We start from the raw sequence: 24,299 nt of genomic DNA, 5'->3' as shown, positions 1-24,299 counted from the left end.
ACACGGTGTGCACATGGCCTACAAAGGTCTACAGAGCTGTGCCGCCTCTTTCCAAGGGCCCCATAGCAGCTGAATGGTCTGCCTCTATGGTGCATACAGTGTCTTGCGAATGTATTCACCCCCTTGGCATTTTTCGTGTTTTTCTACCTGACATCTTGGAATTTCACAGTTTTTTATTTTAGGGTTTTGGATTCATGTAAAGAATATTCTGGCAACTTCAAACATTTATTTTTATTTTTATTGGGATTCAAACAACAAATAAAACAAAATAACTGAAAACTTCAGTGTGCATAACTATTCACCCCCTAAAGTCAGAACTTTGTAAAGCCTCCTTATGCGACAATTACAGCTGCAAGTCACTTTGGATAAGTTTCTATGAGCTTTCCACATTTTTCTACTGGGATCTTTACCCAGTCATCAAGGCAACACTGCTCCGGATCCTTCAGGTTAGATGTTTCCTCAGGTGAACGGTGATCTTCAAGTCTGACCACTGATTCTCAGGTGGATTAAGGTCTGGGCTGTAACTCGGCAGCTCAAATACATTTACACGTTTCCCCTTACACCACTTGAGTGTTGCGTTAGCAGTAGCTTTGGGTCATTGTCTTGTTAGAAGGTGAAGAACCTCCGTCCAAGTCTCAAATCACTGAAGGACTGAAACAGGTTTTCCTCTAGAATGTCTCTGTATATCCATCTTCCCCTAGACTCAGACCATTTTCCCTATTCCTGCTGTTGAAAAACATCCCCACGGCATGATGCTCCCACCACCATGTCTCACTGTGGGGATGGTGTTCTTCGGGTGATCAGCTGTGTTGCTTTTGTGTCAGTCATAGCATTTATCTTGCCTAAAAGTAAAATTTTGGTCTCACCTGACCACAACATCTTTCTCCATACATTTGGAGAACCTCTAACACGTCTTTTGGCAAAAACAAAACGAGCCTTACAATTTTTGGCTGTAAGTAAAGGCTTTTTTCTGGACACTCTTCTATGAATGCCACCAATATGGAGTATAAACTGAAAAATAAGGAGCGCTGATAGTGTAATACCAACAGATCAGTGAGGTAGATCAGGAAAAATACACTCACCTGAAAAGGTTGTGATAGTCACAACCACTGATAGAGCATAGGATGAAGGCGTCTGCTGCAGCCCCACGTGGATGTGCATACAAATCAGAGTGAAGAGGGGGTTAATGCCGCGCATCAGCCAAAATGAAGATGTAGCACGTTGATGTTATAAACGTATTCTTTTATTCCATCGGTCTACGCGTTTCGAGGATATACCTCTTCTTCAGGACCAGTGCATCAACATAGTTACTATGTTGATGCACTGGTCCTGAAGAAGAGGTATATCCTCGAAACGCGTAGACCAATGGAATAAAAGAATACGTTTATAACATCAACGTGCTACATCTTCATTTTGGTTGATGCGCGGCATTAACCCCCTCTTCACCAATATGGAGTGTACGGCTTATTGTGGTTGTATGGACAGATACTTCAGACTCTGCTTGGGAACTCTGCAGCTCCTTCGGGGTTACCTTTGGTCTCTGTGCTGCATCTCTGATTAATGCCCTTCCTTTTGGTTAGCAGCCCTCTCTTGGCAGGTTCGTTGGGGTACCATTTTCTTCTCATTTGATGATAAGGGATTTGATGGCGATCCTTGGGATCATCAGAGATTGGGATATTTTTTTTAGAAACCAAACCTGGCTTGTACTGCTTACCATATTGTCTCTGTCTTGTTTGGAGATCTCCTTGATCTTCATGGTGTTGTGTGGAGATCTCCTTGGTCTTCATGGTGTTAGTTGGAGATCTTGATCTTCATGGTGTTATTTGGAGATTTCCTTTGTCTTCATTGTGTAGTTTGGAGACCTCTTTGGTCTTCATGGTGTTGTTTGGAGATCTCCTTGGCCTTCATAGTGTGGTTGGAGATCCCCTTGATCTTAATGGTGTTCTTTTGAGATCTTCATGATCTTCATGGTGTTGTTTGGAGATCTCCTTGGTCTTCACGGTGTTGTTTGGTTAGTGGTGCATCATGCTTAATGGTGTTGACGCCTCTGTGGCCTTTCAGAAAAGGTGTCTATATACTGACAGACCCCGAGACACTTAGATTGTACACAGGTGGACCTCCTTTCACTAAGCAAGTGACTTATGAATGTAATCTGCTTGTACCAGAAATTTTTAGGGGCCTCATAGAAAAGGGTGTGAATACATTTTCACATGGCAATTTTTATTCATTTTATCCCAGAAATTTAATTTTTGCTTATTTTTCTCACTTCATTTTCCCAACGTATACTATTTAGTGCTGATACATCACACACAAATCGGATTCCAAAAATATTAAAGCACAGATTGTAATATAGCAAAATAATTAAAAAGCCAAGGGGGTGAACACTTTCGCAAGGCACTGTATGTCCCTGTCATTTGGTAAGCGCTTTTGCTGACTATTCAGAATGATAATTAAATATGAATTAGTTATTATTAATCGCCTGTCACCATTAGATGTGCTGACGCTGCTGGCGGTCACGTCTAGGGGCTTTCTGTCTTGAGCCCAGGACTTCCATGCTAAGCGTTGAACCCTGTACTCGGCAGGGCCGCTGACGTCTGTTTTATTTAGCCGGTTCCTTTTTTGGCAACTTTCAGCCGCCGGGTTTGATGTGAGCCTTTTCTCGGGAGCTGATTGCATGGACGTCATTGTTACAAATAAGTGTCTTGTTTGTGGCCACTTACTGGAAATCCTAAACCACGCTGGAGATTTTTGTCCCGCTGCCGATTCTTTTTACTAAGAGTCTCCAACCGTCGCTACTGAGTCTATGCGGCTCAGAGGGGACCCTCGCTACACGAGAGCAGAAGGCCATTATGCTCGCTTGTTATTCTTTTTTTGGCAGGGGCTCCTATGAAAGGAATGCTTTCAGAAGTCCTGGAAAGGTAAACCGAGAATCCTTTCTAGTGGATCCAGCTCACGGCTAATAATTGAAGCCATGATGGCTTTGTTAGGACACTTCTGCAAAGAATGCTGGTGCCACATAGTGGACATATATGGAACTGCAGGTGAGCAAACAAAGAATGCCAAGTCATGGCGGTAATTGTACGGGTACTTGACCGGATTGCACATCATACGTGCAGAAATGAGAGTAATGTGGACACCAGACCCTTGCGTGCATACTGCGTCAGCAATGGTTGTGCATTCTTTCTATAGTCTCTGTTACGGATTCCGATTATTCCATTTTCTCCAAATCAAATCTTTATTTTTGTATAGCGCTAACATATTCCGCAGCGCTTTACATACATTGGCAACACTGTCCCCGTTGGGGCTCACAATCTAAATTCCCTATATGTATGTCTTTGGAGTGTGGGAGGAAACCGGAGAACCCGGAGGAAACCCCCGCAAACACGGGGAGAACATACAAACTCCTTGCACATGGTGTCCTTGGTGGGATTCGAACCCAGGACTAGTGTTGAGCAGACCCGGATCCGCAAAATCCGGATCCACACGGTTTGAGCGCCCGATCCGAGTCCGACCAGTACCCGGGATTCGGGGTGCACGATCCGGATCCGTTTTTTTTTTCTTTTTTCTCTCTCTCTCCGGACTTCGGCGGCAACCCGATCCAGATCCGCCGGATCCGGATTATGACCGATCCGCTCAACTCTACCCAGGACCCCAGCGCTGCAAGACTGCAGTGCTAACCACTGAGCCACCGTGCCGTCCATTTTCTCTCCATAATTCCAAAGTATTTTCTGCCTAATTCTGTGTCCATTTTTTGCCTACCTTTTATCATTTGAAGCTTTTTTTTAATACCAAATTCTTCTTTAAAGTTCCACCAATTTTTGAATTCTTTTTTCTGTTTTTTTGGGGGGGGGGGTTTCCTCTTTTTGTCATTGTGAGTAGTATTTTGTAATCCAGATATTCGCAGACTATTCATTATTTATGAACTTTAAAAAAAAATCTAAATTTTGGCACAAATATACTTCAAACCACCCAAAAAAACTCCTAGAAAAATCCATTAATCCCGAACGATAAAAAATTCCAAAACTTTATTTCACATTTTAAAATTTCCATGGTTGAGACTCCATTAATAGGGAAACAGATGATGTATTTCAGATCCAACAGATCCTTACTCATATGAGATATGAGTAAGGATCTGGTGGATCCGAAACTCCTCATCTGTTTCCCTTTTAATAGAGTTTTGTATGAGTAAGGATCTGTTGGATCTGTTTCCCTTTTAATGGAGTCCTATATGAGTAAGGATCTGTTGGATCCGAAACGTGTCATCTGTTTCCCTTTTAATGGAGTCCTATATGAGTAAGGATCTGTTGGATCCGAAACGTGTCATCTATTTCGCTTTTAATGGAGTCCTATGAGTAAGGATCTGTTGGATCCGAAACGCGTCATCTGTTTCCCTTTTAATGGAGTCCTATGAGTAAGGACCTGTTGGATCCGAAACGCGTCATCTGTTTCCCTTTTAATGGAGTCCTATATGAGTAAGGATCTGTTGGATCCGAAACGCCTCATCTGTTTCCCTTTTAATGGAGTCCTGTATGAGTAAGGATCTGTTGGATCCAAAACGTGTCATCTGTTTCCCTTTTAATGGAGTCCTAACCATGGAATTTTAAAATGTGAAATAAAGTTTTGGAATTTTTTACCGTTTGGGATTGCTGGATTTTTTTTGGACGTTTTTGGATTGCTTCTGCCGGTGACCAACTGGACTCTGATCCGTGCATCCCTTTCTCTATACCAGGAATTGCAGATGGCGGTGGAGTGGCTGATAAGTATTTTTTGGTTCTTGTTACACTTCAAACCACCCCTGGATTGTTTTTTTGTTTGTTTGCTGCAAGACGTTTGCGCGAATGTTACTGCTGTGTGCGACATTCTAAAGGGTTATGTTACTTGTTACTTTTTGTTCTAAAAAGGTGTAAAAAAAGGCAAAAAAAAAAGTATAGAAACGAACAGCACAGAACAAAAAAAGAAAAGTTACTAAGAATCAGGGGGTTGTAGATTTAAAAAAATGGACTATTCAATAGGTCCCATTCTCCAGAAAGGAAGTCATTGCTACTTTTTAGGGAATGTTACCTTAGCATCTCATGCAAAAGTTAAAAAAAAACAAAACATTACTGCAGAATTGTGAAAGTGCTACATGCCTTGCAAAAGGGGCCATCCGCAGTGACATCCACATCATAAGATGTTGCAGATGATAAATACACAGCATCGGATTTTCTCTGCATTATTTAGAGATTTCTGAAAATCCCATTCACATTGCTGATATTTTAATTAGCACCAGATTTCCTGCACATTCATTCCATGAGAAGAAATCCTAAATATTTAAGGAACCCCAATATTCTGAATGTAAAACCTTTTTGAAGTTAATTTATTCTGGTGCATGCACTGCAGATTTCACTTTTTGCCATGTAAGAGTTAAATGTGCGTCACATCTGCAGCATTTCTGCTACAAAATTTGCTGCTGCGGAGTACTGAGCACCCGAGCATGGTAGTGCCCGCTCATCACTAGTTACGAGCACTGAGCACCAGAGCATGGTAGTGCCCGCTCATCACTAGTTACCAGTACAGAGCACCTGAGCATGGTAGTGCCCGCTCATCACTAGTTACGAGTACCGAGCACCTGAGCATGGTAGTGCCTGCTCATCACTAGTTACGAGTACTGAGCACCTGAGCATGGTAGTGCCCGCTCATCACTAGTTACGAGCACTGAGCACCAGAGCATGGCAGTGCTGGCTCATCACTAGTTACCAGTACTGAGCACATGAGCATAGTAGTGCCCGCTCATCACTAGTTACCAGTACAGAGCACCAGAGCATGGCAGTGCTGGCTCATCACTAGTTACCAGTACTGAGCACATGAGCATAGTAGTGCCCGCTCATCACTAGTTACAAGTACCGAGCATGGTAGTGCCCGCTCATCACTAGTTACGAGTACTGAGCACCTGAGCATGGTAGTGCCCGCTCATCACTAGTTACATGTACCGAGCATGGTAGTGCTCACTCATCACTAGTTACGAGTACTGAGCACCCGAGCATGGTAGTGCCCGCTCATCACTAGTTACGAGTACTGAGCACATGAGCATGGTAGTGCCCGCTCATCACTAGTTACGAGTACCGAGCACCCGAGCATGGTAGTGCCCGCTCATCACTAGTTACCAGTACTGAGCACCCGAGCGTGGGAGTGCCCGCTCATCACTAGTTACGAGTACTGAGCACCTGAGCATGGTAGTGCCCGCTCATCACTAGTTACGAGTACTGAGCACCCGATCATGGTAGTGCCCGCTCATCACTAGTTACGAGTACTGAGCACCCGATCATGGTAGTGCTCACTCATCACTAGTTACGAGTACAGAGTACCCGAGCATGGTAGTGCCCGCTCATCACTAGTTACGAGTACAGAGTACCCGATCATGGTAGTGCCCGCTCATCACTAGTTACCAGTATTGAGCACCCGAGCATGGTAGTGCCCGCTCATCACTAGTTACCAGTACTGAGCACTCGAGCATGGTAGTGCCCGCTCATCACTAATAATTTGAGTAATTTATACACACTTATGTATCTGTTATTATAGAATTTTTGCTATATTGCAAAAAAATATAAATGTGAAAAAAAAAACCTGTCAGTCTCGGTGACGGCTTGATATCTGTGCATGTGTTCAGCCATCTGGCTCTTTCTAGGAGCCTGGGATACATTTAGATAACAAATTGCATTTTAAACATCTCTTTAACAGAAGAAAGAATAAATCTTTGTGTCTGATTTCTTTCTATGGACTTCGCCTTGTCACGCACCCATCAGCTTTGCAGTTGCTCCTCAGCGGAGACGCAGTGGCTCCAGTAACAGGTCGTCAGTTAAGCGCTGGGCTTGGCAGTGGATTTGCAATATGGGGCAAATCTATATAGATCTATATTGTTTTATGAGTCTGTTCCTCTCCTATAATACAAAGTATCCGTTTGCAGGGACTGATCGCCAGTAATAGGGGACACGGGGGAATCCGTTTGCTAAACTAGAAAACTCCCTGAAATAGTTATTTCATAATGATGGATTCTGCGCTCTCTAATATTTGTTGTGTTCTAATTCTTCATCACGTCAAGACTTCGGAAATTGTCATTCAGGAAAATTGGAGCTACAGAATCTTGCTACAAGTGTAACAGCCCAGAGAATTGTTTACATCTGATGTTATTGTAACAGATCCCCCATTCTGTGAAGTGTTCGGTCTGCACAGGGTTAAAAAAAAAAAAAAATCTTTATTTTTATATAGCGCTAACATATTCCACAGCGCTTTACATACATGAGCAACACTGTCCCCATTGGGGCTCACAATCTAGAGTCCCTATCTGTATGTCTTTGGAGTGTGGGAGGAAACCGGAGAACCCGGAGGAAACCCACGCAAACACGGGGAGAACATACAGTGTCCTTGGTGGGATTTGAACCCAGGACCCCAGCACTGCAAGACTGCAGTGCTAACCACTGAGCCACCATACAGTGCTAACCACTGAGCCACAGTGCCACCCACGGGGTTCAGTCTCTGAACAAAATAACATTTTCATTCCATTTCATTGTCTGCATTTCTACCCCAAGGGGGAGCGTCCCTATAACTTCATTGTTTACATTTGCACCTTTGGAGGAAGTTTCGCCATAACCCTCATCATTGCCTGTTTTTTCTCTAGGAGGAAGATTCATTATATGGGCTCGGTTCCACTTGCTCCCGTTGCGAGACCATCCGAATTGATACGCTAATGACCCTCTGCTGCGAGCATCAGCCAAGGGTCATGCGGCTGTGATCCGATTTTGCAATCATATCATAGCTGCGGAGAAGAGGGAGGGAGCAATTTCTTCTCTTCTCCTCCGCGGCCCGTCTGTCTCTGCGTGCATCGCACTGCGGTCGGATGACATGCGCATGCAGTGCGATGTTTCACACTCTCCCATAGACTTGTATGGGGGTGCGTGAGCCAAGACTCGCTGCCAAACGCAGCATGCTGCCATTCATGCCGCATGATGCTATGACATGAGAAATCAATCACAGATGAACACTGCCCCATAGTTTTGCACTGGTGCGAGTACAATCCAATGTTTTATCAGATTGCACTCGTCTGTGCAAATCGCGAGTGGAACTGAACCTTCATCCTTGCCTACATTTCCACCTCAGGGAGAAGCTTTACCATAACCCTCATCATTGCCTGTTTCCCCCCGAGAGAAGAGCTTCATCATAACCTTCATCATTGCCTGATTCCACCCCAGAGAAGACCATCATTATAACCCTCATCATTGCCCATGTTTCCACCCCATGGAGAAACTTCACCATAACTTTCATCATTGCCCATGTTTCCACCCAATGCAGATCTTCATCATAACCCACATCATTGCCTGTTTCCACCCCCAAGGAGCGCCTCACCATAACCCTCATCATTGCTTGTTTCCTCCATAGAGAAGAGCTTCACCATAACCCTCATCATTGCCTGTTTCCACCCCAGAGGAGTGCCTCACCATAACCCTCATCATTGCCTGTTTCCCCCTTAGAAAAGAGCTTCACCATAACCCTCATCATTGCCTGTTTCCCCCCTAGAGAAGAGCTTCACCATAACCCTCATCATTGCCTGTTTCCACCCCAGAGGAGCGCCTCACCATAACCCTCATCATTGCCTGTTTCCACCCAATGCAGAGCTTTATCATAACCCTCATCATTGCCTGTTTCCACCCCAGAGGAGCGCCTCACCATAACCCTCGTCATTGCCTGTTTCCCCCCTAGAAAAGAGCTTCACCATAACCCTCATCATTGTCTGTTTCCACCCCAGAGGAGCGCCTCACCATAACCCTCGTCATTGCCTGTTTCCCCCCTAGAAAAGAGCTTCACCATAACCCTCATCATTGTCTGTTTCCACCCCAGAGGAGCGCCTCACCATAACCCTCATCATTGCCTGTTTCCACCCAATGCAGAGCTTTATCATAACCCTCATCATTGCCTGTTTCCACCCCAGAGGAGCGCCTCACCATAACCCTCGTCATTGCCTGTTTCCCCCCTAGAGAAGAGCTTCACCATAACCCTCATCATTGCCTGTTTCCACCCCAGAGGAGCACCTCACCATAACCCTCATCATTGCCTGTTTCCACCCAATGCAGAGCTTTATCATAACCCTCATCATTGCCTGTTTCCACCACAGAGGAGTGCCTCACCATAACCCTCATCATTGCCTGTTTCCACCCAATGCAGAGCTTTATCATAACCCTCATCATTGCCTGTTTCCACCCCAGAGGAGCACCTCACCATAACCCTCATCATTGCCTGTTTCTACCCCAGAGGAGCGCCTCACCATAACCCTCATCATTGCCTGTTTCCACCCCAGAGGAGCGCCTCACCATAACCCTCATCATTGCCTGTTTCCACCCCAGAGGAGCGCCTCACCATAACCCTCATCGTTGCCTGTTTCCACCCCAGAGGAGCGCCTCACCATAACCCTCGTCATTGCCTTCTTCCCCCCTAGAAAAGAGCTTCACCATAACCCTCATCATTGCCTGTATTATCACTGGACGCCGCACTCTTTCCTGCTGACTGACTGCTTACGGTGACTTGTTTCCCCCGTTCTCACATTTTGCAGATTTTCTGTCACCGCCGTGTAACCAGGAATAATTTTATTTATCTTACTTTGTACTTTGTAGACTAAAGTTTCTCGCACCAAGAAGAAATATCAAAACTGAGTCAGATCTGCCGTAATTTCTGCTTCGCTCCTTTACTTGATCTATGTCTGAGCTGGAAATGAGAATTAGTCTCCATCACGAATTTATTACATAAGCTTTGGATCATCTTACTGCCATCAACGGCGGCCAAAGCCGAGCGCAGAGAGACTGTGCAGGCGACTCGCCCGCTCCTACTGTCTGTATCCCTGTGTAATCCTGTGGATGGGAATCGTCTGTACTGACAAGGAGAGGTCTGAAATAGCTGAGGCTTAAAGCAGAATCTGACGTTCAAGCAAATGTCCCGAAATTAAAGGGATCCTGTAAAGTTGTCCATGCAGACTTATCTGTGGGAAGCATGTGTGTATAATGAGTTACCTGTCAATCACTATCTAGGACCGCCCACTGGACACTTAAGTTGGTTGTCAATCTATTAGTTGTCAGAGTTAGCGATCCGTCACTAAGTAGTATACCTGTAAATGGACAGTTAACTGTCAATCACTAAGTATGACCCCTCCCACTGAACAATTAGCTGTCAATAACTAAATAAAACACTGCCCTCTGGACCGTTATCTGTCACTCACTAAGTAGAACACCGCCCTCTGGACAGTTATCTGTCAATCACTAAGTAGAACACTGCCCTCTGGACAGTTATATGTCAATCACTAAGTAGAACACTACCCTCTGGACCGTTATCTGTGACTCACTAAGTAGAACACCGCCCTCTGGACAGTTATCTGTCAATCACTAAGTAGAACACCGCCCTCTGGACAGTTATATGTCAATCACTAAGTAGAACACCACCCTCTGGACCGTTATCTGTCAATAACTAAGTAGAACACCGCCCTCTGGACAGTTATATGTCAATCACTAAGTAGAACACCACCCTCTGGACAGTTATCTGTCAATCACTAAGTAGAACACCGCCCTCTGGACAGTTATCTATCAATCGCTAAGTAGAACACCACCCTCTGGACAGTTATCTGTCAATCACTAAGTAGAACACTGCCCTCTGGACAGTTATATGTCACTCACTAAGTAGAACACCGCCCTCTGGACAGTTATCTGTCAATCACTAAGTAGAACACCGCCCTCTGGACAGTTATATGTCAATCACTAAGTAGAACACTGCCCTCTGGACAGTTATCTGTCAATCACTAAGTAGAACAACGCCCTCTGGACAGTTATCTGTCAATCACTAAGTAGAACACCACCCTCTGGACAGTTATATGTCAATCACTAAGTAGAACACCACCCTCTGGACAGTTATATGTCAATCACTAAGTAGAACACCACCCTCTGGACAGTTATCTGTCAATCACTAAGTAGAACACCGCCCTCTGGACAGTTATATGTCAATCACTAAGTAGAACACCGCCCTCTGGACAGTTATCTGTCAATCACTAAGTAGAACACTGCCCTCTGGACAGTTATCTGTCAATCACTAAGTAGAACACCACCCTCTGGACAGTTATCTGTCAATCACTAAGTAGAACACCTCCCTCTGGACAGGTATATGTCAATCACTAAGTAGAACACTGCCCTCTGGACAGTTATCTGTCAATCACTAAGTAGAACACTGCCCTCTGGACAGTTATATATCACTCACTAAGTAGAACACCACCCTCTGGACAGTTATCTGTCAATCACTAAGTAGAACAACGCCCTCTGGACAGTTATATGTCAATCACTAAGTAGAACACTGCCCTCTGGACAGTTATATGTCAATCACTAAGTAGAACACCGCCCTCTGGACAGTTATATGTCAATTACTAAGTAGAACACTGCCCTCTGGACAGTTATCTGTCAATCACTAAGTAGAACAACGCCCTCTGGACAGTTATCTGTCAATCACTAAGTAGAACACCGCCCTCTGGACAGTTATATGTCAATTACTAAGTAGAACACCGCCCTCTGGACAGTTATATGTCAATCACTAAGTAGAACACTGCCCTCTGGACAATTATCTGTCAATCACTAAGTAGAACACCGCCCTCTGGACAGTTATATGTCAATCACTAAGTAGAACACTGCCCTCTGGACAGTTATATGTCAATCACTAAGTAGAACACCGCCCTCTGGACAGTTATCTGTCAATCACTAAGTAGAACACCGCCCTCTGGACAGTTATATGTCAATTACTAAGTAGAACACTGCCCTCTGGACAGTTATCTGTCAATCACTAAGTAGAACAACGCCCTCTGGACAGTTATCTGTCAATCACTAAGTAGAACACCGCCCTCTGGACAGTTATATGTCAATTACTAAGTAGAACACCGCCCTCTGGACAGTTATATGTCAATCACTAAGTAGAACACTGCCCTCTGGACAATTATCTGTCAATCACTAAGTAGAACACCGCCCTCTGGACAGTTATATGTCAATCACTAAGTAGAACACCGCCCTCTGGACAGTTATATGTCAATCACTAAGTAGAACACTGCCCTCTGGACAGTTATATGTCAATCACTAAGTAGAACACCGCCCTCTGGACCGTTATCTGTGACTCACTAAGTAGAACACCACCCTCTGGACAGTTATCTGTCAATCACTAAGTAGAACACCGCCCTCTGGACAGTTATATGTCAATCACTAAGTAGAACACCACCCTCTGGACCGTTATCTGTCAATAACTAAGTAGAACACCGCCCTCTGGACAGTTATATGTCAATCACTAAGTAGAACACCACCCTCTGGACAGTTATCTGTCAATCACTAAGTAGAACACCGCCCTCTGGACAGTTATCTATCAATCGCTAAGTAGAACACCACCCTCTGGACAGTTATCTGTCAATCACTAAGTAGAACACTGCCCTCTGGACAGTTATATGTCACTCACTAAGTAGAACACCGCCCTCTGGACAGTTATCTGTCAATCACTAAGTAGAACACCGCCCTCTGGACAGTTATATGTCAATCACTAAGTAGAACACTGCCCTCTGGACAGTTATATGTCAATCACTAAGTAGAACACCGCCCTCTGGACAGTTATCTGTCAATCACTAAGTAGAACGCCGCCCTCTGGTCAGTTATCTGTCAATCACTAACCCTCTAGACAGTTATCTGTCAATCACTAAGTAGATCACCGCCCTCTGGCCATAACCTGAGTAGGTCTCCTCCATTCATTAGCTGGTGTATGTCTCTTTATGCCCTCAGTGCTGTCGCTATCATTTTGCAGGACTGTCTACTGAGATAAAACACCGGGTGTAAGAGGACATCACTTCTAGGTGTTGTACTATTCATTAAGGAGGATTGCTTGTATTATTTCAGCTTCATTGTATCTTGTCAGCCTCTCGTCATCTTCTAGGGTCGCTTCCAAGGCTGGCGGCTCCATGTAGTGATAATGGTCCCTTTCAAGTCCCTGTGAGTAATGTCCTCATTACAACCTCGGTTGTGTTTAATAAAGCAGCTCTTTAATGAGAATGCTATTGTGCGCGCCGCTACCCTTTATTGCCGTGATTAAGATTCGGAAGAGGGAAACTTTTCTCGCTGCTAATTATAACAATTTTATTACCGAAGTCAACGGCGGACGAATCTACAGAAAGTCTGCGCTGCGGGGCAAGGATGTGAGACTCATCTGCTAGAGAGCACGGACGTCTGAGAAAAGACCTAGGTGTCCAACTGATGGAATCCCCATTGATCAGTTGTGATCTGCAGGAGACTGATGCAGCAGATGTTTTATTTCCCTGCAGCGCCACCACTGGTGGAATGAAGTATTACATCATACCCAATAATATGAATAGGAGATTCATGTAATGCAGGGTCCTGTTGAGTGAGGGACTCAGTCCCTAAAGGGGTTTTCATTGCAATATATACAAATTAAAAAGGTTTTCCAGGCCAGAAAAAAATGTAGGCAATAGATGCTGTTCAATTGCAATTTATTACTGCACACCAAGTTTTGCAATAAATAAACCCAAGAGCCGTAATGGACAATGGCCAGAATCACACTTGGTCCAGAGGCATTTCTAGGGCAGGAGGAAGTTGGGTCATTTGCCACAGGCGCAGTTGGGTCGCCTGATGCTTCAGCCTGAGGGGTCTACCCGGTGGCTGCAGTTTTTTCCCCCTGTATAGGAATCGGCCGTTCACTGTGCTGGCTGTCAAGCTGACAGCAGGCAGAGAGAAGGTGCAGCACATCGGCTCCCAGCGATCAATTGTACTCTGTCTTTCAGGCATGAGTACCTGACCGCCGGCATTTGAACTTCTTTATTGAATAGGGTTGTGATGCTGTGTTTCTGTACTGATAGGGGTTCTGGTTATGTATTGCTTTACCTCTGTTGGGTCAGGTTATGTATTTCTTATGTATTTCTGTATCTCTGGCTGTTCTGGTTATGTATTTCTGTATCTCTAGTAGTTCTGGTTATGTATTTCTGTACCTCTGGTGGTTCTGGTTATGTATCTCTGTACCTTTGGTGGTTCTGGTTATGTATTTCTGTATCTGTACCTCTGGTGGTTTTGGCTATGTATCTCTGTACCTATGGTGGTTCTGGTTATGTATTTCTGTACCTCAAGTGGTTCTGGTTATGTATTTCTGTATCTGTACCTCTGGTGGTTTTGGCTATGTATCTCTGTACCTATGGTGGTTCTGTTTATGTATTTCTGTACCTCTGGTGGTTCTGGTTATGTATTTCTGTACCTCTGGTGGTTTTGGTTATGTATTTCTGTACCTCTGGTAGTTCTGGGTATGTATTTCTGTGCTGTTATTAGTTCTGATACTGTACACATGTAACAATTCATAACTTGTAAAATTATGTTCTACAAGGCTATGTTAATAAAAATATTGTGCTGTCTGACAAGTTAAGGGTTACTATTTTTATTATGTTAGGAGCATCAAATGGATTGTCTAAGTTTGGGATGAGTCTGCAGTCACTCTGTATCACTCCTATGTGACTGCAGACCTCTGAATTGTCACACTGCGCACACTGCACGCTGTCAGGATTCTCTGATGCTGGCACTGAGTGGGACGTCACAAAATTGCAAGTATGCAATTTGCATACATGCAGTCAGTCACGTGCCGACTAGACATGCATAGCCCTGCTCAATCAGCGAGGATGAATATGTCAAATCGGAATATGGCCAGAAGTATACTTATGCTCACATGACCGTTCACTCTCACCACTGGCATTGGAGAATCCTAAAAGTGTGCCGTGCAAGCATTGTGAGAATTCAGAAGCCTGCCGTCACTTAGAGTGTCTGCAGACTTTTAAAGCTGGACAGCCCCTTTAATTATAAACTGAACTCTTGCTCCGGGTGCCGGAAAGCCTATATACACCTCTGACTCTGTCTGCCCTTTGTGTATAGGCTGATATATTCTTTCAGCCTTTGCACGACACTGCAGGATATGTGCACCCTATATACGTGTATGTGATATCAGGAGACATGAGTATATTCTACAACAGTACACCTAAGGATAACTGGATATTTCTTTCTGTCTTGCAGTGATCTCAGTGAGAATATGATTCAAGCAATTCCAAGGAAAACTTTCCGGGGAGCCACAGAACTTAAGAATTTGTAAGTCCCTAAACTTCTGATATGATTTGGCTGTGCCTGTGTGTGCCAATGGTCTCTAGTCTGGAGCTCTCCAGCCTCGGCGAAGCTACAGTCCCAGCTTGCTACCAAGAAAAAGTGGCATAATGCACACAGGAACATGCCTAAGAATCCAAAAGTGCAAAACAGACCAATGCTTGCCCCATCCAGCGAAACAGAGGATGATAAAAATCATATATTTAACATAAAAATACATATTGGAAATGTTCTACAAGTTTAGAAGTCAATCTGGCCTCTTCTTCAGTTACCGGATGATGAAGAGGTTGGATCGGTCTTGAAATGTGTACTATGTTTCCAATAAATATTTTTGTGCTGTATATGTGATTTTGCAGATCGTACTCTTTAAAGGGAATCTGTCACCACTTTGACCTTTTTAAACGGTTAATATAAACATACAGGTTATAGAATGCTGAAAAAATCCATACCTTTATGTCTCATATCAGATGTCTTGTTGTGGATAAATCATCTTTTATCACTTTATGTAAATGAGGTCTTCCAGGCTACGGGTGCTGCCTGGAAGATAACTCCGCCTACAGAGCTTATTTTATATAAAGGGGTATTACCAGTGTGATGTGTGATGGTCGCTCTCTGCTCTCACTGCAGAGCTGTGTGTGATTATAGCTGACACTTCTGCAGGTGCCTCTCCGCTTCAGCCTCCAGTTTGCAGACAGACAGTGTTGCAACATTGTTGCAATGAAGCAGAGCTCAGGGAGCTTCAAAAAATGTGTTTGAAAGAAGACAAATTTCATTTCTCCTGTTCAAGTCACTTATTGAAAATAATCCCTGGAGGCAGAGTAATCTTCCAGGCAACACGCGCCCCATAGCCTGGAAGAGCTCATTTACATAAACTGATAAAAGATGATTTTTCCACAACAAGGCATCTGATATGAGGCAGACAGGTATGGATTTTTTTCAGCATTCTCTACCTTTTATTTAAAATAATCCCTGGAGGTGGAGTTATCTTCCGAGCAGCATCCGCTCCATAGCCTGGAAGAGCTCATTTACATAAAGTGATAAAAAATGATTTTTTCACAATAAGGCATCTGATATGAGACACACAGGTAGGACTTTTTTCAGCATTCTATAACCTGTACAGTACATCCATATTAAGAGTTTAAAAAGGTCAAAGTGGTGACAGCTTCCCTTTAAGGGATTGGCCCATCTAAGTGATGGCATATATTAGACAGACTTTCCCTGTCTGAGCCTCTCTGCTCCCCACCTTTAAACTTTGAACAGATGTGTTGATGCTTACAGAGCAGCAGTTCAAAGGGGCTTGTTAAGGAGCATGAAACAACACTGCAGCATAGTGTTTGCGTGAGAAGGAAGTAAAATAAGATAATGTAGTACTGTATATTACAAAAATAATAACTTTACTATAACTGGGGAATAATAATATTTTCAACAAATGTTTGGTTACTCTTTAGTAATCACTGGGGATTAAAACTCTGGCCCCCGCCCTTGATAATGAAGATGCCACTACGCTGCTTACCCTTCACAGATTTTACTTGGCCCAGGATCATTCTCAGAAACCCACTGCAGCGCTCCTGTATTCAAATAAATGGGTTCAGCTGCTGCTGTTTTCTGCACAACCAAAAGACCAGGAGCACCATTGTCTCTTAAAGAGAACCTGTCGGCAGGTTTTTACTATGTAATCTGACAGCAGCATAATGTAGGGACAGAAACCCTGATTACAGCGATGTATCACTTAGGTTACTGGGTGCAGCATTAAGTTAAAATCACAGTTTTCTCTGCTGCAGATCAGAGCTGTGTATAATCCACCCACATCACTGATTGGCAGCTTTCTGTGCACAATGTAGACCGACGGAAAGCTGCTAATCAGTGGTGGGGATGTGTTTGGACTAGAAGGTACAAGACACCTAGTCCTTTAGTGATAATCTCATGCTGATTAAACACTGATTTTTGGTAATCAAAACACAGCTTAGTAAGTGACACATCATTGGAGTCAGGGTCTCTGCTTCTTCATAATGCTGCCCTCAGATGACATAACAAACGTCTGCTGACAGATTCCCTTTAAAGAGTAACTTAATTAATGATGATCCCAAATTATTCATTTTTATATATATTTCATTACCTTATTTTGCCTCCTTCAAGCCCAAACACTTTGCTGAGTTGCTGTTTTAACTGCTTAGTTCAAACTAATATCTGCTTTTCACTGATCCTGAGAAAAGGGTGCTTTACACGCTGCAACATCGCTAACGATCTCGTTAGCGATGTGACACGCCAAATCGCAGATACAATCTGCCGAGATCACACATGCGACCAGCACTATAAAAACGACCTATGTGCGATCTCGGCAGATCGCATCTACGATCTGGCGTGGCACATCGCTAACGAGATTGCTAGCGATGTCGCAGCGTGTAAAGCACCCTTAAGAATAACTACTTTATTTCCAAACAATTTGTGTGGAACTTTGCCTGTCTGAATGCAGGGATGGAATCCGAAAGTAACATACAGGGAAAGTCCTCTGCTCTGAAATCAGAGTAAAGATTCTTGCTGAGCAGCAGATAAAAGCAGATTTATAAGAAGCTTGAACTAGGCAAATAAAGCAGCGTGGTGTATGGCAATGAAAAGAAGCCAAACTTGCTGAGCAACAGTTACAAGCAGATTTATAAGAAGGTTGAACTAGGCAAATAAAGCAGCATGGTGTATGGTAATAAAAAGGAGCCAAACTTACTGAGCTACAGTTAAAAGCAGATTTATAAGAAGCTTGAACTAGGCAAACAAACCAGCATGGTGTATGGCAATAAAAAAGAAACAAACTTGCTGAGCAATAGTTAAAAGCAGATTTATAAGACTCTTGAACTAGGCAAATAAAGCAGCGTGGTGTATGGCAAGAAAAAGGAGCCAAACTTGCTGAGCAACAGTTAAAAGTAGATTTATAAGGAGCTAGGCAAATAAAGCACCGTGGTGTATGGCAAGAAAAAGGAGCAAAATAAGATAATGAATTGTGTTTCAAAGATTCATAACTTTGCAATGGTTGTTCAATAATTTATTATTAATAATAATAATAATAATAATAATAATAAAAAAATGTTTAGTTACTCTAAATTCATGCATCGAAGGCCACTAATGATAAATCTGTGCAATATCTATGTATAGCACTGCTCAGCTTATACATGGTCTAATTTTGTCTTTTTTCCATAGACAACTGGACAAGAATCAGATCAGTTGTATCGAGGACGGAGCGTTCCGTGCACTTCGAGGATTAGAAGTGTTGTAAGTCTTTGAAGTATATGGCACATATTAATAATAATAATAATAATTTTATTCATTTATATAGCGCCATTAATTCCATAGCACTTTACATACATTGGCAACACTGTCCCCATTGGGGCTCACAATCTAGAGTCCCTATCTGTATGTCTTTAGAATGTGGGAGGAAACCGGAGTACCCGGAGGAAACCCACGCAAACACGGGGAGAACATACAAACTCCTTGCAGTTGGTGCCCTTGGTGGGATTTGAACCCAGGACCCCAGCGCTGCAAGACTGCAGTGCTAGCCACTGAGCCACCGTGCACTTTCTTATATATGCACCTAACAAAATCATTGAGGTTACCCAAGCTCCGAGTGACCGGTCAGTGGAAATTGGACCAAGCACTGTCGGAAAATACATAGGTCTGAACCTCGCCTCACCCGCACAAGCATTGGCTGACTAATTCAATCACTACATTTTGCATTTGAAAAAACACATTTTGTTTCCATCTTGTGGTTTATAAAGGAGTTGTCTTCTTATATCAAACGAGTAAAATTGCAAAGTGCTTGTTAAGACAAGTAACTTTGTAATTTGCCTCTTATTAAAAAGCCTCTCTCTGCTGCACTGAATTAGCTGGATTTCGGCTGTTTCAGTTCGTCTGCGCTCCTCCGATGTTGCAGAGGCAAATATTCCTCCACTTCCAGCATTGAAGGTCACACAATTCAGACCAGCAGCGCAGCCATGACTCTGGGCACAGCTGTCAATCATCAGGAGTGCACCACTCCCCGGTAGGCGGAGGAAGTTAGGAGGCCGGGGAGTGGTAGGTTCCAGAAAATATGAGATTGACCCTTTAAAACACCTAAAAAGTAAATAAAAAAAGATGACATTTAAAACAAGTTTAAAAAAATATATATTTTGTCCAACTAAGTTGTAAAAAGCAAAATTCAGCACAACTTGGCACATTTATGCAGAAATTTTGGAGAAGAATGTACTTCGCTCTGCTCCAGTCAAAGAAGAAAAGAAGAGAAACAAACATTTAGAATATGTAGTGGTTTATTTTGTTACTATTCCCCCATTGTTTATATTATTTTAAATAGAACAATTGCAACTGTAATTAGACACAGTTACATATTAAAGTACTTGTTAAATTCAAATACAGTATGTATATATGTATATGGATGTGTGTATATATATATATATATATATATATATATATATATCTATATATATAATTGCCTTATTCTGTCTGTCTGTCTGTCATGCTCCAAAATTGTGTCACGGTGACATGTCCTTACGGTGACACAAAGCTGATTGGCCGCTGGGTTCGCCATGGCCCCGCCCCCCCACACAGATTGGCCTCTCGCCCCGGCTCTCTGCAAGCCCCGCCCCCTCACACAATGCACGCTCGCTCTGGCCCCGCCCCCGCACACATTCCCCCAACTGACACGGAGCCCCAGGTGAGTACACTCACACTCACACTCACACACACATCACATCCACACACTCACAACATCCTGGGATATCGCTTGCTTCTCGGCGGCGATACTGTGCTGTGAGCTTTCAGGACCTGCCGGAGGATCACATGGCCAGAAGCATGTGGTATCTCCGGATGTTGTGAGTATGAGCGCGTATGTGTAATATCGTCAATGTGTGTGTGCGTGAGTGTCTGCGATCGGGTGGGTGTGAGTGTCTGCGATCGGGTGGGTGTGAGTGTATGCGATCGGGTGGGTGTGAGTGTATGCGATCGGGTGGGTGTGAGTGTATGCGATCGGGTGGGTGTGTGTGTGTGTGTGAGTGTATACGATCGGATCTGTGAGTGTCGGCAGAGGAGCACGGCGTGCTGGAGGAGGCTGGGAGGAGAGAGGCTGATCCTGGGGAAGGCTGGGAGGGTGGAGGCTGAGAGAAGAGAGGCTGATGTTGGGGGAGGCTGAGGCTGGGGTAGGCTGGGAGGAGAGAGGCTGATGCTGGGGACAGAAAAGGCTGATGCTGCGGGCACAGAGGCTGATGCTGCGGGCACAGAGGCTGATGCTGCGGGCACAGAGGCTGATGCTGCGGGCACAGAGGCTGATGCTGCGGCCAGCATGGGGGATGGAGCACGTTTTGGAGTCCGCAGCATGGCGGATGGAGCACGTTTTGGAGTCCGCAGCATGGCGGATGGAGCACGTTTGGGAGTGCGCAGCATGGCGGATGGACCACGTTAGGGAGTGCGCAGCATGGCAGATGGAGCACGTTTGGGAGTGCGCAGCATGGCGGATGGAGCACGTTTGGGAGTGCGCAGCATGGCGGATGGAGCACGTTTGGGAGTGCGCAGCATGGCGGATGGAGCACGTTTGGGAGTGCGCAGCAAGGCGGATCGAGCACGTTTCGGAGTGCGCAGCATGGCGGATCGAGCACGTTTGGGAGTGCGCAGCATGGCGGATGGAGCACGTTTGGGAGTGCGCAGCATGGCGGATGGAGCACGTTTGGGAGTGCGCAGCATGGCGGATGGAGCACGTTTGGGAGTGCGCAGCATGGCGGATGGAGCACGATGGGGAGTGCGCAGCATGGGGGATGGAGCACATTTGGGAGTGCGCAGCATGGCGGATGGAGCACGATGGGGAGTGCGCAGCATGGGAGATGGAGCACGATGGGGGGTGCGCAGCATGGGGGATGGAGCACGATGGGGGGTGCGCAGCATGGGGGATGGAGCACGATGGGGGGTGCGCAGCTTAGGGGATGGAGCACGATGGGGGGTGCGCAGCTTGGGGGATTGAGCACGATGGGGGGTGCGCAGCATGGGGGATGGAGCACGATGGGGGGTGCGCAGCATGGGGGATGGGGCACGATGGGAGGTGCACACCTCCCCCCAACACACACACACACGTGCACTGCACAACACACACACACTGGGAAACACAAACACCGCCCTACACAGACACCCACACACACAGACAATGCTGCACACACACAACACCCAACACACAAACACCGCGGCATACATAAATATACGCACATACCGCGCAACACACACACTGCACAAAACATACCTTCCCCCAAAACACACCACACACACAAACCGCACAACACACACAACGCTACAGACACACAGCGCTCCACAAACAACGCAACACACGCAACACACACACTGCACAAAACATACCTCCCCCCAAAACACACTTAAACCACGCAACACACACACAATGCTACAGACACACAGCGCTCCACAAACAACGCAACACACGCAACACACACAACGCAACACACAAACAACACCGCTCTCACCCCCCGCCACACCCAGACAACACCCAGAACATGTACAGCGCCCTACACAAACACTTGGTAACTACACACAACAACATCTATATATATATATACAACAAAAATCATACATGAACTACACAATACGTAAATTCTAGAATACCCAATGCGTAGAATCGGGCCACCTTCTAGTATATATATATATATGACATTTCAGGATTGTACATCTTGTAAAAACCATGATCATGGTTTTACATTCAGTCTTCAAAGGGGGAAAACTGATGGCATATAGGAGACTCAGAACTCGCTATAATGTATCATCCAGACAAGATGCAAATGAAACAGTGATTGATACAGAGGACATAGAATTAGTTGCGTAAGACACAAATATGTGGCCTCTGTTCTCTCCAATAAAGAAAGTCATTGCATCACAATGTTCATTGCAGAGACGGATGGTAAATTGCTGTCAGCTGTGCTTGTGGTTTATTTTTCACATTTTTTATCTTGGAACATGACTGCGTGCCCCCTCCAAACCTCACATCCTGCACTCAATAAAGATTTGCCCATATGTACGGATGCGCGTGCGTGTGTGTGTGCGTGTGTATATAACATATATATATATATATATTATATATATATATATATATATATATATATATATATATATATATATATATATATATATATATATATATATATATATATATAGATATATATATACACGCACACACACACACACACACACATGCTACATAAACTCACACAGACATATATATATTATATATATAGTATATAAGGTTCAGGGAATCTTATAAATCCCTGTAATTTTTAGCACTGTTTGATCAAAATGTTCTAATTTCTCATCTTCCTTTCAGAACCCTTAACAACAACAACATCACTACAATTCCAGTTTCCAGCTTTAACCACATGCCGAAACTGAGGACGTTGTAAGTAAAATGAATTTGCAGTTTGGGAAAAAGTCTTCTTGCTCTATGAAAAAAAATAAAATCAATTGCAGTATTATAGTAGTTATATTCTTGTACATAGGGGTAGTATTATAGTAGTTATATTCTTGTACATAGGAGCAGTATTATAGTAAATCAAAAACAGGAGGAAATGAGTAAAGATGCTTCAAACAATATGTATTTTCCATGCGTATTTATTAATATATTTTCTATATCAGAAACATGATGAAAAAATACATATACAAATATATACAAAATGTAGGCAAAGTAAGGCTAAGAGGAGAGATCTTAAAAGGTACATGCATAACCCGCAAGAACTCATGCAGAGAGTCCTAAAAATCTACTGGGGAGTGATATCTAAATATGTCACATAGTTCCAAATATGCACAAAAATATACCTGACAAAGCAACAATACACAAGTGGTTTTGTGAAACATACGTTGGAGGTTCTCTTGGGGATTAACCCCTTCTCATCTAACTAACCTGCCAGTAATTTTCTTGCAGAGGATGGTATGTACGGGGTTCCTGTGGCGCATATGCCCTTACTGCTGTGATATAACTTTCATGTGATCGATGTAAAGTGTAATACATAGGTGTTCAGCGGTATTGTGCAGTATGGGGACAGGACCTCCTTGCAGCCATCATAAATACTAGGATTCATATAGTTCCTCTTTATGTGATTAGTGCTTGTGAGGTACACACAATTATTCACATGGGCTTTTTGCTCGCAGATAGTGCCCAGATATACATATCTGTGGCCCATTGACTCTCTTATCTGCCAGCGAGACTCTCCTGTTGAGTGTAGTGTGTACGGGGCTCCTGCGGTGCATATGCCTTTTCTGCCTTGATATAATTCCTTTTGCAAGGTGGATTTTGAGTACAATTTATAGTGCCTGGCAATATTTGGCTTTGCAGGGACAGGGCCCCTTTATAATCGCCACAAGAGACTTAATGTGCCTGCTAGGGATGCATAATGATTAATGTAAGCTCTGTGGTCGTGGATCTCGTCTAGATGCACACAATTGTGGTTGTTTTGAGACTAATCAAACAAATTATTGTGCCCTGGTGTCTGGAATCCTGCTGAGGTGAATTGGATACAAAAATTAATAGTCATTTAAGATACGTCTTTGGCTTTATATAGCAGGTTTAAGTAGACCTCGGGCATAATTATTCACTGTGTAATTTTTGGGCATCTATGTACACAATTGTGGTTGTTTGGTGTTTTTACACTAACCATACAAACTATGGCTCTCTGGATTAAGATAAGCCCTGTGGCTCCATACAGCAGGCGTAAGTAGACCCTGGGTATAATCATCCATTGTGCAATTGTTGGGCATCCATGTTAGCAGTTGACACACCGTGTATATTTTTGTGCATATTTGGAACTATGTGACATATTTAGATATCACTCCCCAGTAGATTTTTAGGACTCTCTGCATGAGTTCTTGCGGGTTATGCATGTACCTTTTAAGATCTCTCCTCTTAGCCTTACTTTGCCTACATTTTGTATATATTTGTATATGTATTTTTTCATCATGTTTCTGATATAGAAAATATATTAATAAATACGCATGGAAAATACATATTGTTTGAAGCATCTTTACTCATTTCCTCCTGTTTTTGATTGACATTCTGAGTAGCTCAGTTACACAATGCAGCGTCCCAATTAAGGGACTAATGCA

The 24,299-nt window shown here is 43.9% G+C and overlaps 1 protein-coding gene across 1 annotated transcript in view; it reads left to right on the top strand.

Moving 5' to 3' along the window:
• Positions 1 to 24,299, top strand: part of SLIT1 (slit guidance ligand 1) — a 463,725-nt gene that overhangs the window by 284,089 nt on the left and 155,337 nt on the right. Inside the window, exons 5-7 of the mRNA XM_075348376.1 lie at positions 15,093 to 15,164; positions 18,366 to 18,437; positions 22,528 to 22,599. Of these exons, the coding sequence (XP_075204491.1) occupies positions 15,093 to 15,164; positions 18,366 to 18,437; positions 22,528 to 22,599 (216 nt within the window). The remainder of the gene's footprint in view (positions 1 to 15,092; positions 15,165 to 18,365; positions 18,438 to 22,527; positions 22,600 to 24,299) is intronic.

This window comes from Anomaloglossus baeobatrachus, chromosome 5 (assembly GCF_048569485.1).
Source record: "Anomaloglossus baeobatrachus isolate aAnoBae1 chromosome 5, aAnoBae1.hap1, whole genome shotgun sequence".
Lineage (NCBI taxonomy): Eukaryota > Metazoa > Chordata > Amphibia > Anura > Aromobatidae > Anomaloglossus > Anomaloglossus baeobatrachus.
The sequence above is the reverse complement of the archived record's forward strand: the minus strand, read 5'-3'. Positions and strand labels throughout refer to the sequence as shown.